Source organism: Falco punctatus (assembly GCF_963210335.1).
Source record: "Falco punctatus genome assembly, chromosome: 1".
Lineage (NCBI taxonomy): Eukaryota > Metazoa > Chordata > Aves > Falconiformes > Falconidae > Falco > Falco punctatus.
In genome coordinates, this window is record NC_137580.1 from 3,665,663 (window position 1) to 3,678,204 (window position 12,542).

The 12,542-nt window shown below is 41.7% G+C and overlaps 2 protein-coding genes across 19 annotated transcripts in view; one reads left to right on the forward strand and one right to left on the reverse strand.

Annotated features, from left to right (window-relative positions):
• The window catches only part of TENM3 (teneurin transmembrane protein 3), a 437,496-nt gene that overhangs the window by 396,454 nt on the left and 28,500 nt on the right, over nucleotides 1–12,542 (forward strand). For all 18 annotated transcript variants that reach the window (XM_080379140.1, XM_080379147.1, XM_080379148.1 and 15 more), the window contains 3 exons: nucleotides 3,282–3,514; nucleotides 4,060–4,214; nucleotides 5,059–5,933. In XM_080379140.1, coding sequence (XP_080235266.1) covers nucleotides 3,282–3,514; nucleotides 4,060–4,214; nucleotides 5,059–5,933 — 1,263 coding nt within the window. The remainder of the gene's footprint in view (nucleotides 1–3,281; nucleotides 3,515–4,059; nucleotides 4,215–5,058; nucleotides 5,934–12,542) is intronic.
• DCTD (dCMP deaminase) overlaps nucleotides 9,394–12,542 on the reverse strand; it is a 127,193-nt gene continuing 124,044 nt past the window's right edge. Inside the window, exon 15 of the mRNA XM_080379413.1 lies at nucleotides 9,394–12,061. The gene's annotated coding sequence lies outside the window, so the exon portion shown is untranslated. The remainder of the gene's footprint in view (nucleotides 12,062–12,542) is intronic.

Consider the following 12,542-nt stretch of genomic DNA (forward strand, 5'->3'; position numbering starts at 1 on the left):
AAAGTGCCGAGGGGAATTCAGTGTGAACTGCGGTTTGGAGAGCAGCCCCCAGCACACCGCTTGTGCTTTGTATAATGACTCGGTACTCAAAACTATGAAAATGCACTAAAATAGGCCTTCCCCAAGTAATGAACAGGGGTAAACACTAGTTCAGTTCTCTTCATCTGTTCAAACATTCAACTCTCCGCACCGTTACCACAGTGCTCCAGGAGCACGGGGCGATGCGCCTCCCACCTCAAGGAGCCTGTACCCTAAATTAGAGAAACGATGCCTGTCAATTTTATCCTCTCATGTACTAGTGACCTAACATTTTTTCAATCTCAAAGCTGAACGGATGTCTTTATACACACTGCTGCCTGTGGGTGATTAATGCTGATAGGCATTCATGGGAGAAGTAATCTTTAGAAGGACTTTGAAGACAGGGAGGTCATTTGTAAGCTGTGGCAGTATCCCAAGTCTGTAGAGAGACAGAAAAAAGTTAAGCAAAACATAAAAATAGCTTTGAGGGTATGTGGTTTGGAAGGCACAGAGTGAGTGGCAGACAGGGGGGACTGAAGCAGAAAGGGTATTTTTTAAAAATTTGTGCATAGAGAGTAATGCAGGTGATGTGACAGCTGAAGAATTACAAGATAAAAGCAATGGGAAATAGATCATTACAGCTCTGCCTGTGTGAGTGTGCACTTTGAATTCAAAGCGCTTATTATTATTTGGCATAGACAGAACAAGTTAATTTGTAGTTATTTGTCTTTACAGGAGCTCATGTTGGTATGTAACTGCATGTTTTGCAGAGCTACAGATAGCGATTAGGCGACACTGAATGAGTCAAGAACTTGTCATTGCCTGAATTTTATTTCTTTGCTTTTGTTGCTGTTGGTATAAGGCAGAAGCTTAATATCATTTCAGGCTGCAATGAAATAGAAGAACCTCTGTGCAGATTTCCAACTGCTGGCTGCTTATCCCTCTACTATTTTTGAGATCTGCATAGTGTACGTGGATGTTTTCTGGCTAGAAAATAAATGTGGTTTTCACTGGACAGTTATTCATTTCCTCAAATTGTGCCTTGCTCCTGTGATTTAATAGTTTTTTTCTATGAGCTACAGCTACCTCAGCTTTTTAATCTTCACTTGAAAAGAAACACTAAAGTTAAGCCTGTTGTGTTATCTGAGAAAGGAGCCATTAGACATCTACGTATGACAAGTTGGAGAGTTTACATTGATTCAATAATAATATCCTATGCAAAGTTCGGGATTTTTTTTTCATGAAATGAGAAAATATTCTTAAATTAACAGCTCTATTTTTTTTTTTGTTTTGATGAGGATACACTGCTTGCTATGAGAACTCATCCCCAGTAAGAACAGCTTTGTCATTTTTGTTGGAGTTAATTAGAACATAGAAAAATGTTCGTATCTATGACGAAAACAGCTTTAAAAATTCTTTTTAGAAAGAAATAATTGTTAGGCATAAATTAGTTATTGATTTGATGACTTTTTATTCCAACAATTGGAAAATATGATTGAGCTAATAATGTTAGATGCGTTGAAGAGAGGTACTTTTAGATTTCAGTAGTATAAGAAAGGATTTTAATTTTTATTGCAATGAAATAAAATTTAAATCCACATTTCACATTTTGCGATGTGTTTATATTTGAAGTTTCTTAAAGACCAAAGTAATCACCTAAATCGGTATAAATTAATTAGTGTACAGAGGTGCAAATAATTTGTACACTACGTAGTGATCATATTAGACGATCTCTCTGTAAATTAAGGTTTCAAAAATACCTTTCAGCTATTTAGCACATTGGCAATAGATTTCTAACAGAGAAATTTAAAGTAATCCTACGTTTGATTGTTTTCAGACATGCTGTACAACACGGCTCTAGAGCAGAGCTTTTTAAGAGGTGCTAATCACTGTGTATTTGATTTCATTAGTCTGCTTCACTTAGTTTCTTCATTCTGAACCAACACGTTACAAGTCTTAAAGAAAATCCTATTTATGCAACACATTTTCTCTGTGTTTTTGTAATTGGATAGCTATAAAAATCTGTCCATGCTAAAAGACATAATTTGTTCACAAGTTGTTCCTGTTGGTCTCTTGTTGCTTTTTCCAAGTAGCAGTACATAAAAATGTGTTACATTAGCACAGTTATGTATTTACAAAACGTGAAGTGTAACATTCTGCAACCAGATGTTTGGCTATCACCACGACTGGTAGATCTGTCTGAGCAGCACTTTTACAAACATCAGAAGTGGGACCGACTGTTCTGACACTCTGCTTCAATCCATTAGGAGAGCATCTGAAATTACCTCCTGTATTTACATGACCTTATTTCAGCTCTTTGTGCCATAAATTAGGTCAGGAATCCCAACTGCACTGGGTTAAGTTTCTACATCATAATATATCAACCCAAGAGGTACTCTCCAGGGTTGGTTTTTTCACCAGCAGGGGAGAAAAGACAGTAATTCTCAATTATGTGGCACCAGTGGAGAGGCAAAATGTACGTTTCTGGGAAAATGGTTAGCAATATATATTTTCACTGTAATAAAGACTGTGTTGGCATAGTTAGTGGTTTTGTGCCAATGTGTACAGTTCCTTGAAATATGACTCTGAGTTAAGAAGAACAGAAAAGCTCCGCTCGGTGCTCCGGTGGAAAAGATGACATTTCCTCATGCATTAAATCATGCGTATCACGTCTTTGAAAGCAGTGGATTAAACAAATACTTATGAAGGATGTCTTATCTCTTGCCTATGAACTAATAATACGAACTCTGCCTTATCTGTTTATGAATTATATAAACCATGCACCCCAGCAGCCTTATATAAGTTATAATAAAATAGGTAGGCCGATAACAGCAACAAAGTATAAGCGAGGGCTGGGGTCCTGCTGCAAAGTGTGGAACTGGATCGAGGTTCCCAGAAAGCTTTTAGACTCCAGGATTTTGATTTGGCCTATTACAGAGAGAGGAGCTGCCTGTAATTACAGAGCACGGAACAGGCCTGCGAGCAGCACGGACAAAATGGATCTTCCGTCCCAGAAGGATGAGTAGTCTAGACTGAACCGCCTGTCACACGGGCAAGAAACGTGAACTTGAAAAGGTTTGGGGGCTCTGACCTGTGCTACCTGTGCCTAGAGCATCGCTGTCGGGTTTACCTATTTATGTATGACTGCACACGAACTGAAGCCTTTTATTCTTGATGCGATGTTAGGTGCGATTAATTACAGCATATTCGATATATATGCATAGTTATATTGCAATACAGCAATACAAAATTTCATTTTGCAGCAACAACCCAGCTCACAGATACTACCTCGCAACCGACCCCGTGACGGGAGATTTGTATGTTTCCGACACAAACACGCGCAGGATTTATCGGCCCAGGTCGCTCACGGGTGCGAAAGACCTGACCAAAAACGCCGAGGTCGTAGGAGGAACAGGGGAGCAGTGCCTGCCCTTTGATGAGGCCAGGTGTGGTGATGGAGGCAAGGCGGTGGAGGCAACTCTTATGAGCCCTAAAGGTAAAAAGAGTTATCCCTCCGTAATCTTCAAAATAATGTGGAAGTTCTGACCCAGGGGTGTGATCATGTTTAATTACTGAGCCTACTAGTTGGCTTAAAAATGTGGGTTTGAGTAATTTTTTCCAGCTGGAAAGACCATTGAGGAAGAGAGTTACAGGGGAGCTGGGCTGCTTTTTTGGGAACTATTTGGCTTACGTGGTTATCGAGCATTTTTAAATGCTCATTTAGATAATGTGTTTGGCAGGCAACGGTGAAGATTTAAAATCAGCGTTGCTTTTGGTCCCACTTATCCCGTGTTTCACGTTAACTTAAAAGCTAGGCACTTCTTAACACACAACAGCAAACGACCAGCAAATGTGATCAGCAGCAGTACATTTCACACAGAATATTGGTTTATTATGAAAATATGTTTACAAGCTGCTTTACTGCCTAAGACTGTATTTTCCGCCCTTAATTTCTGCTAGATACATGCCACTTATGCCCTTAGTTACGGATAATGTATTCACTCTGGTACAAAAATCTAATTTTTATTCTCTTCACTAAAGGAATAGCAATTGACAAGAACGGGTTAATCTACTTTGTTGATGGGACCATGATCAGAAAAGTGGATCAGAATGGAATAATATCCACTTTGCTTGGCTCCAATGACCTGACCTCAGCACGACCTCTAACCTGTGATACCAGCATGCACATCAGCCAGGTACTTTTTAGCTGCTGCTAATTTGGAAAGCTGAGCTGGGGCTAGAAATGCAAATGCAGCTTTCTGGCCCCTTAAAATAAAACCGGGTGGAACGCGTAATGGATATGTAACAGCAGAATTTGGGGAGAAAGAAACCTGTTCCAAGGGCATGAGTCGCGGTGTATTCTCTTAGCTCTAAATGCTGCTGTATTCAATTTTCTGCCCGTAAAGTTCAGTTCAGTTTAGAACAGCAAAACTATCAGCAGGAAACACTAAGTCTGGTAGTAAATACTGGGAGAATGGCAGATCTGTTCGAACTGTCTTGGCGCGTTGATGTTTCCTGAATCATTAACGTCCTTAGCCCACTGGAGTGAATGAGAGGATATCTACAAAAAAAAAATATTTTTCTATTTGTCTCAAGAAGCTTGTGTAGGTGAGGAAGGACCTCAGTAGTGGTATTTTTAAAAATGCATTACAGTGTTTTGTAACCTGGAAGGTAATAAGTTATTTTTGATGCTACAAGAATAAAAGATGAGTACTGTCCTTAAAGTTTGTATTTAGTTGTTATCCATCTTTATTTTATTTACGGATTTGTGATACAGAAAAGTGTAGCATTTAGTGGAGGGGCTATTACGGTTCCAATGCAGCTGGGGTTTTTATTCCAATAAAGTAGATGTCTGAATGTTGTTCCCTTTGCCTCCCTGAAAAGCTTTAGGTTCTGTGTCCATTTTCATGTCGGTCTTGTTGTCGTGATTGCTTACAGCACACGAAAAATATCCTTCCAGCGGTGTCTAAAACTGAAGGTGAATGAATTCATTTATTCTGCGCTGGTTAACTGTTTAACAAAACACTTCTGTTTGTTAAGGTTCGTCTGGAATGGCCTACAGATTTAGCCATCAACCCAATGGATAACTCCATTTACGTTTTGGATAACAACGTGGTTTTGCAGATCACTGAAAACCGTCAGGTTCGCATTGCTGCCGGGAGGCCCATGCATTGCCAGGTTCCTGGAGTGGAGTACACGGTGGGAAAGCACGCGGTACAGACCACGCTGGAGTCAGCAACCGCCATTGCCGTGTCCTACAGCGGGGTGCTCTACATTACAGAAACCGATGAAAAAAAGATTAATAGGATAAGACAGGTCACAACTGATGGAGAGATCTCATTAGTTGCTGGAATACCCTCAGACTGCGATTGCAAAAATGATGTCAACTGTGACTGTTACCAAAACGGAGACGGCTATGCTAAAGACGCCAAACTGAACGCCCCCTCCTCCTTAGCTGTGTCTCCGGACGGCACCCTGTATATTGCTGATCTGGGAAATATTAGGATACGGGCTGTGTCAAAGAACAAACCCTTACTGAACTCGGTGAACTTTTACGAAGTTGCTTCTCCAACTGACCAAGAGCTTTATATCTTTGATGTCAACGGTACTCACCAGTACACTGTGAGTTTAGTCACCGGGGACTATCTGTACAATTTCAGCTATAGTAATGATAATGATATTACAGCAGTAACGGACAGCAATGGGAATACTCTTCGTATCAGACGGGATCCCAACCGGATGCCGGTGAGAGTGGTGTCTCCTGATAACCAGGTCATCTGGCTGACGATAGGCACCAATGGATGTTTGAAAAGCATGACGGCACAAGGGCAGGAGCTTGTCTTATTTACCTACCATGGCAACAGTGGACTTCTGGCGACTAAAAGCGACGAGACTGGATGGACAACTTTCTTTGAGTAAGTACATAAAATGAAGTCAGATGCCTTGTAGTTTTACAGTACCATTTGACATATTTCTAGAGACTAATGAAGTAACTCTAAAGGTGACCCATGATAACAAAACAAACAGCAACATACTTTTTGTTTCCCATGCTGTCTTCCTCTGTCTGTCTTCTAAACATTCGGTCTGAATAATTTTAAATTCATTATTTTGAATTTCAGTTTTATATATTGAAATAATAGACAACATTTCACTCTTGTCAAGAAAGCTGTAACTCAGACAGCCGCAATTTTGTAGATTTGCATCAAAAACTAGATTTTTCATCCCATTTGCTCATTAGATTGATGTTGTTCTGCATCAAATACTGACAAGGAATCTGTCATCACTGCTCAGAGTTTCTTCCTTTCTTCTTTTCTAAGTAAAAGCATGTCTGCATGGTCTTTTACACCCCCAACAAAAAGTCTGAGTGGGTATTTTTTTTGGAGTTGTAAAAGGTTGTATTTCACTGAGTGGCAAATACGCAGGAAGGATCTTGTGGATGACACAGCAGGCTTTCACACAGGTGGACCCGAGCAGAGGAAGCTGAGAAACGTGGGCCGTGGGGGAAGTGTCATTCCTGCAGGAATAAACTGAAAACAATGTGCGGTATACAGGTGTGAGCACAGCAGCGAGGGGTATTAGTGGAACAGCAGGACTTGTAATTTTATCAACCTCAGAAAAAAAGTCTTTTCAGTGAATTGCTTTACCCTGTGTTACAGTCATTAAGTCATCAATGCCTGTTCATAACAGCCAGATTAGCAAAACGTTTTACAGAATCCTCAATTATATTGACTAAGGAAGGTCCTGACAATTCATAGATAAACTTGTAGAACCTGAGAGTAGGTTTTATAGGCAACTTCACGCCCAAATGAGCTGAACTAAAAACGGATACACCAAACAAAACGTAACAAAAATGCAGCTTAAAACACAATTTCTTTCAGAAGAGGTTGATGTAGAATTAACACAGCTTTTTTTTCAGTTAATCTCTTGTCAACTGGAAAAAACAGGTGTATCTTTAAATCACATGAAAGACATGCTAAGGCTAGATAAAAATGGAAGGAGTGGAAGACATAGAGTTAGTATGGTAAGTAAAGTTGTTAAGAGGGCCCTCACCAGAAGTATTCAGGATTACAAGGGGCATCATGAAAATCCAATAAGTCCCTCTTCTTTTTCTTTATTTTTGTTTTACCTCTTCTCTTCTCCTATCTTTATGATGAAATGCAGTAGCAACGGCTGCCAAGGTCAGGGCCTAAAAAAAAAGCTTTCAATTCAACACGCATGATAAAGAAAATAAAGTGCCCGTGTCAGGCAGTGGCAGCAAAGCCAAACATCTGTGTTCTGAGATAACTTCATATTGCTGTCAGTGTACATTTGGCTGAGGCAGCATGCAGGAGGACTCTGAACACCTGTATGTACTCTCCAGCCTTTACATATGCCCATCAGAGACACGAGAGCAGCAGGTGCTGCTTCACTGCATATTGTGTCCTGAAGTGGAGACAGGGCTAGAGATGCTGATCCCTAACAAAGACAGCAGGTGGAATGGTGCTGCTGCCAGTTCTAAGGTATTCTTACACTAATCTGTAAATTGGCAGGGCTTTGGTAGCAGGCACGTTCCCAAAACAGTAGCACACATCTGTAATATTTAATTGTGCACTGGTACATCCGCTGCGTATCTTTTTAGGTCCTGCCAAGAGGACACAGAAGCGCAGGGAGGATACACAGAGGAATGAGAAACGGTTTGGGCGGGAGGGGCGTGTGTTCTGCTTCTCATCTCCCAGTCCTGTACGCTGAGAGACCAAAGCACAGCTTGGGATGGGCTGGGAACAGCCATCCATTTCCACAGAGAGTAAATTTGGTGTTTAACTGTGACACACACAACCACTTGTTTCCAGCAGGCGAGCTGGGCAAGGCAGTCAATCTGGGGGATAGTGAAGTCCCTTACTGAAATGAAGGCATCTGCTGGGTACAGCAGGCGCTTTAAATCATGCTGGCATTCATACTGGCTAATTGAGGACCTCCAGTTTTAATCAGGGCAGTAATTTCTCACCGTGTTGCCCGTAGTTTTTGTGTAGCCTACTGTGGTGTACTGCAGAAGTAGCTGATGGCTCCTGAATGTATCTTAATGGCGTCTGTGTGATCGCAAAAAAGTGCGTGTTGTAGTCACTGTTAGGCAGCTGATAGGTCTGGTTTTCATCATAGGGAGAATTCCGGGTGCTGTGTGTCATGAAGTACGTAGTTATTTACTGAGTCGGTAAATAGCCATCTTTCACACCCGATCTGCTTTCACGCAGGCTTTCTGGCCTGAGATAGGTTACAGCCAGCTGGCTTACAGAGCACCCAAAGGCCAGGCTGTTCCCCTCAGGAAGTATTAGTGTTATTTCCAAGCTGCTGCTTCTGCACTTCTTAAACAATTACCTCCGACCACTGTCTCGTTAGAATTTCCAAGCTGAAATAATTACGGAGAAAGATAGGCAATTTTCACTCCCCCCAAATCCGTACGTGTATCAGGCTTTTGCGGAAGCACAGATACTAATCTCCTTCCCCACAGCCACGGTGAAGCAGTAATCTGTTCAGCTGCAACGGGGAAGATTCAGATTAGACATTTGGAGAAACTTCACAGTGAAGATCTGGAGCCCTGCAGCAGTCAGACGATGGTGACCCCTTGCCCTTCACAGACTGTCTTTAAGAACAGATTCCAGAGTAACAATTCAGACATCTTCCAGGAGTAACACAGGATCTTGCCGTGGGGTAGGGCTTGGACCACATGACCTCTTAAGGTCCCTTGCAATCACGTTTTCTATGATGCTCTGTACAAGTTAATACCAAAAGTAAAAAACTGCACTGATTATGTAAAGCTACAGGCAGCAAGTGGGAAAAAAACCCGCAGTGTTATTTTTCTTGCCAAAACAGCATTCTTAAAAACATCCACTGGGCATCATAGCTGCTTGCTTCTTTTTAACATAAAATCCCCACGCGCTAAATTTGTGTCTCTGTATTTTGCTTCTGAAGAAGAAGTAGATATAAACATGACCATTTTGCCATTTTCTATTTGAGGATCAGCAAACATTATTGTGACTTTGCTTTTCAGTACTGATGACTTGCAACGTTACATCTGACCTGGCTGGGTTTCCAGAGGCTTCTGCTACTATTGCCAAAATAGATGGAAACCTTGTGTAAGGTGACATGGTAACCTGTCTGTATCTCTTTCCCAGGTTTTGCATATTCACATTTGTAGGTAGTGTGGGCTAAAAAATTTTCAGCTGGAGAGTTCAACTTTCTGTTGAAAAAGATGAAGTCTCGTTAAAACGGAAAAGTTTCCCTCAAACGTCAGGCGAGGAATAAGAAATCAGGAGAAGAAATCATTCTGCCTTCCTTGTTCTATTTTAGTAATAGCAAAATAGTTCTGTTTCATTGCTGGATGCAATTTTTAAAAAAAAAAATACCAGAATTTATTTATGTACTTCGTTTACTCTATTGTATTACTCAGATTCTCAAAATATTTGGGGAAGGGAATAGAATTTCTATTCCATGGTGAATTTAGACTTTCTTCCCACTCAGAGTTAAAACTTCTCAACTGTTAGGGGACTAGAAATGTCATTTTTCAGCCAGCTCTGAGTATGGCTGGGTTGTTTCACCCTTTGGTGTTCACACGTCTGTTTAAATGGTAGAAGTTACACCGGAGTAAAAATAGTGTGGTTTTAGTAATAAAAAAATCAGTCTTTGGAGCTAATTCAGCAACAGCTTTGTTAACTACTCTCCTGGGCAAACCTGTTTGTATAACCAGAGCCTCTGGACCCAAAGAACTTAGATCATTTTAGTTGAGTTCTCAGTGATGACAGCAGATTTATGAAAATGATTTAATCTTTTTTACCTTTTTTTTGAAAGGAGGAAATCTTTGAAAAAACATTGCATCCCAAAAATAGGCAATCACTGCTCTGGCAGATATTAAAGCATTTGGACTTGTTTCTTTTCATGGCTTTTTTCCACAGGCTAAATCACACGAACATCAGATCCAAAAGAAGTTTACTTTTTTATTTCATTTAGGCTGGACACTAATTAATCTAGAGTTGAGTGTATTTAGTCTCCACTTTGAGTGAAGAAGGGAAGGACTGACATACAGGAAATACTTTTTTTATACTTTTGGTGTTTTTTACAGTGAAAATGTTCAGATTATTTAGGGTGTCATACAATCTCTTTACTCTATTTGTTTACAGACTTTGCTTTTATATCTATATGTATCTTTGTGGACAATGGATTTCTAAATTCCTATTTTGTTAAGGGTTATAATCTGCTGATCAAAATTGAAACTGTGTATTTCAAGAAATGTTACTTTTGTAAAGTACTGTTACTGAAATTTATAGTGTTACCTGTTATCGAGGGTCTAAAAACTTGCTGAACAGAAAAGATATTAACAGAGTATTCACAGAAATGATTGAAAATACACACATACTAAAAAAACCAACGGAGCCATACGAAGCTAGAAGTCCTCCGGCTTAGGTTTTGTAATGAAATTATGATATTAAACAAGGTATAAAAGTAATTGGGCTAATCGAATTCTATTGTCATAAAATTGTGAGATTTCTGAGCTGGAAACTGTTAACTGTACCTGCATATTATGTATGCATAATATGAATGTTTAAACAGAAAAAACTTGAAAGTTGAACTAATTACGTAAGTATTAGCATTTTGGAAGTGACACTTCCTAGCTGGCCCTTGTGTGCAGCAGTTTCCATTCTGCCTTCACATACAGAGAGCTAAGCCAGGTGCACAGGAGCATTTTCTCTGCACCTAAGTTTCTGGATTATCAGAAGTCCTAAAAAGCCTTGTGCCCCTGTGCAATCGTTCACTCGTTTTAGGAGGTCAGACCGCCCCCCAGCCTGCCATCCCAGGTCACCATCAAAGCCCTGGCACACCAGCAGTTGCCAGCCAGGCTTTAAAGTCAGCTGAAAATGTGTAAAAAGCTTGCTGTTAATTGAAAGGTTGGCAACGCTCAAGAGGGCAAATTATTCCAGATAAAAAGCTGCTGTTACTCATGATGTTTAATCTGGCCAGGAGTGTAAGGCAGCCCTCTGAGAAGGTCCCAAGCGTCTTGTTCAGCCCCACTTTCTGAATCATCTCACTACCCTGAGTCACTCCCCTGGAGCTGCTGGGAGCTGAGCCTGTGCTCGAGGGGGTGTCAGAACCTTGCTGCGCCCATTCAGCTTGCTGCCCAACTACCCGGTGTAACTTCAGCTGGGGCGCTGGAGGGATTGCTGGTCTGCTGCCCCGCCAGCCTCTGGCACTTTGCGCTCCTCTGGTTGCTCGAGGAACTGGTAGAGGCTGCTCGCGAGGCAGGATCTCTCCGGGCAAGAAGACAGCCTTAGCTGCCTGGGCAGCCCCTGCTGCGGTTGGGCTGCACTGCGGAGGCTGCAGGCTACGTGCACACCCGTGCACTTGGCAGTCACCTGGTCTCCGACAGCCACGTAGTGCTTCCAGATGGTTTAGGACAACCTGCGGTCAGCCTGCTGTCGGGGATCCATCCCTCTGTGGTCCCAGCCCAGGGGCTTCTGCAGGTCCCTCTGGGAAGAGGCAACTGTTTCTCCATGTTACAGCTCCCCTGGAAGGTGCAAGCTGCATGTGCTCCCCGTTGGCCTCCTTGAACCCTTTTGTTTGGTTAAACTCAGGTAACTTTCCTCGTTAGCCTGTGAATTAATCCCAATAAGCCACTTTCTTACCCCTTTCCTGCCTTACCTCCTCTTGCCTTTCTCTCCTGTCAGGAGTAATATCAGCAGGTAGAGATCTGATCCAGATTCAGATGCCTCTTCCTCCTCCTCCCTGGAAATCCACTGCCCTTCTTCCATGTCTTTCTGCTCTCCAGACCTTGCCCTCCTGCTGTGATGCCTTATTTTTTTACCTCGCTCCTTCCCATGTCTCCTGTCATTATTTCTCTACGGCGTGTTTGGCTTCCCTGCCTTTTCCTTTCCCAGCAGTGCGTTTCTTCTCAACCCCCTCTTGTATCTCTTGACAGTCCATCCAGCGTTTCCCCGGGCACTTCGTGCCCTGAGCTCATTTGTCTTCTTCCCCTCCTCCCTCTCCTGGTTCAATTCCTGTCTCCGAAGGAATGCAACTGAAATCAAAGAGAGTGACATTAGCAGCAGAGCCCTTTACAAGTTTACTTTGCTCCCACAGTTAAATTAACGAGCTTTCCAGCCGTTCTGGAGAGGTGGTGAAATCATGCAGAATGTGAAATTCTTACGGTAACTTACAGACTAGACAGTGTTGCAGGTAAAAATCTATTTTCACTGAGTGCTACAGAGTATCAGCCTTTGCATATTACGCTTTTATTAACAATGCATTCAGTGCTGTGACTGCCTTAAAACTCTGTGATGCAGAGTAAGATACTGCCTCTGGTTTGGGCTTGTTTAGTTTCCCCACGTACCGGGCATATCATCTGTAACTGTCGGCATTTGGCAACAAGGAACAGATGATATTTTGCAGTTTTCCTCTTGCTTCATCTGAATGCATTGCTTATGGAGTCTGACTTGGAAATACTGAGATTTGGCTTGTAAAAAGTCTATGGAACTTCTACTGAAAGATTCCATTCAGAT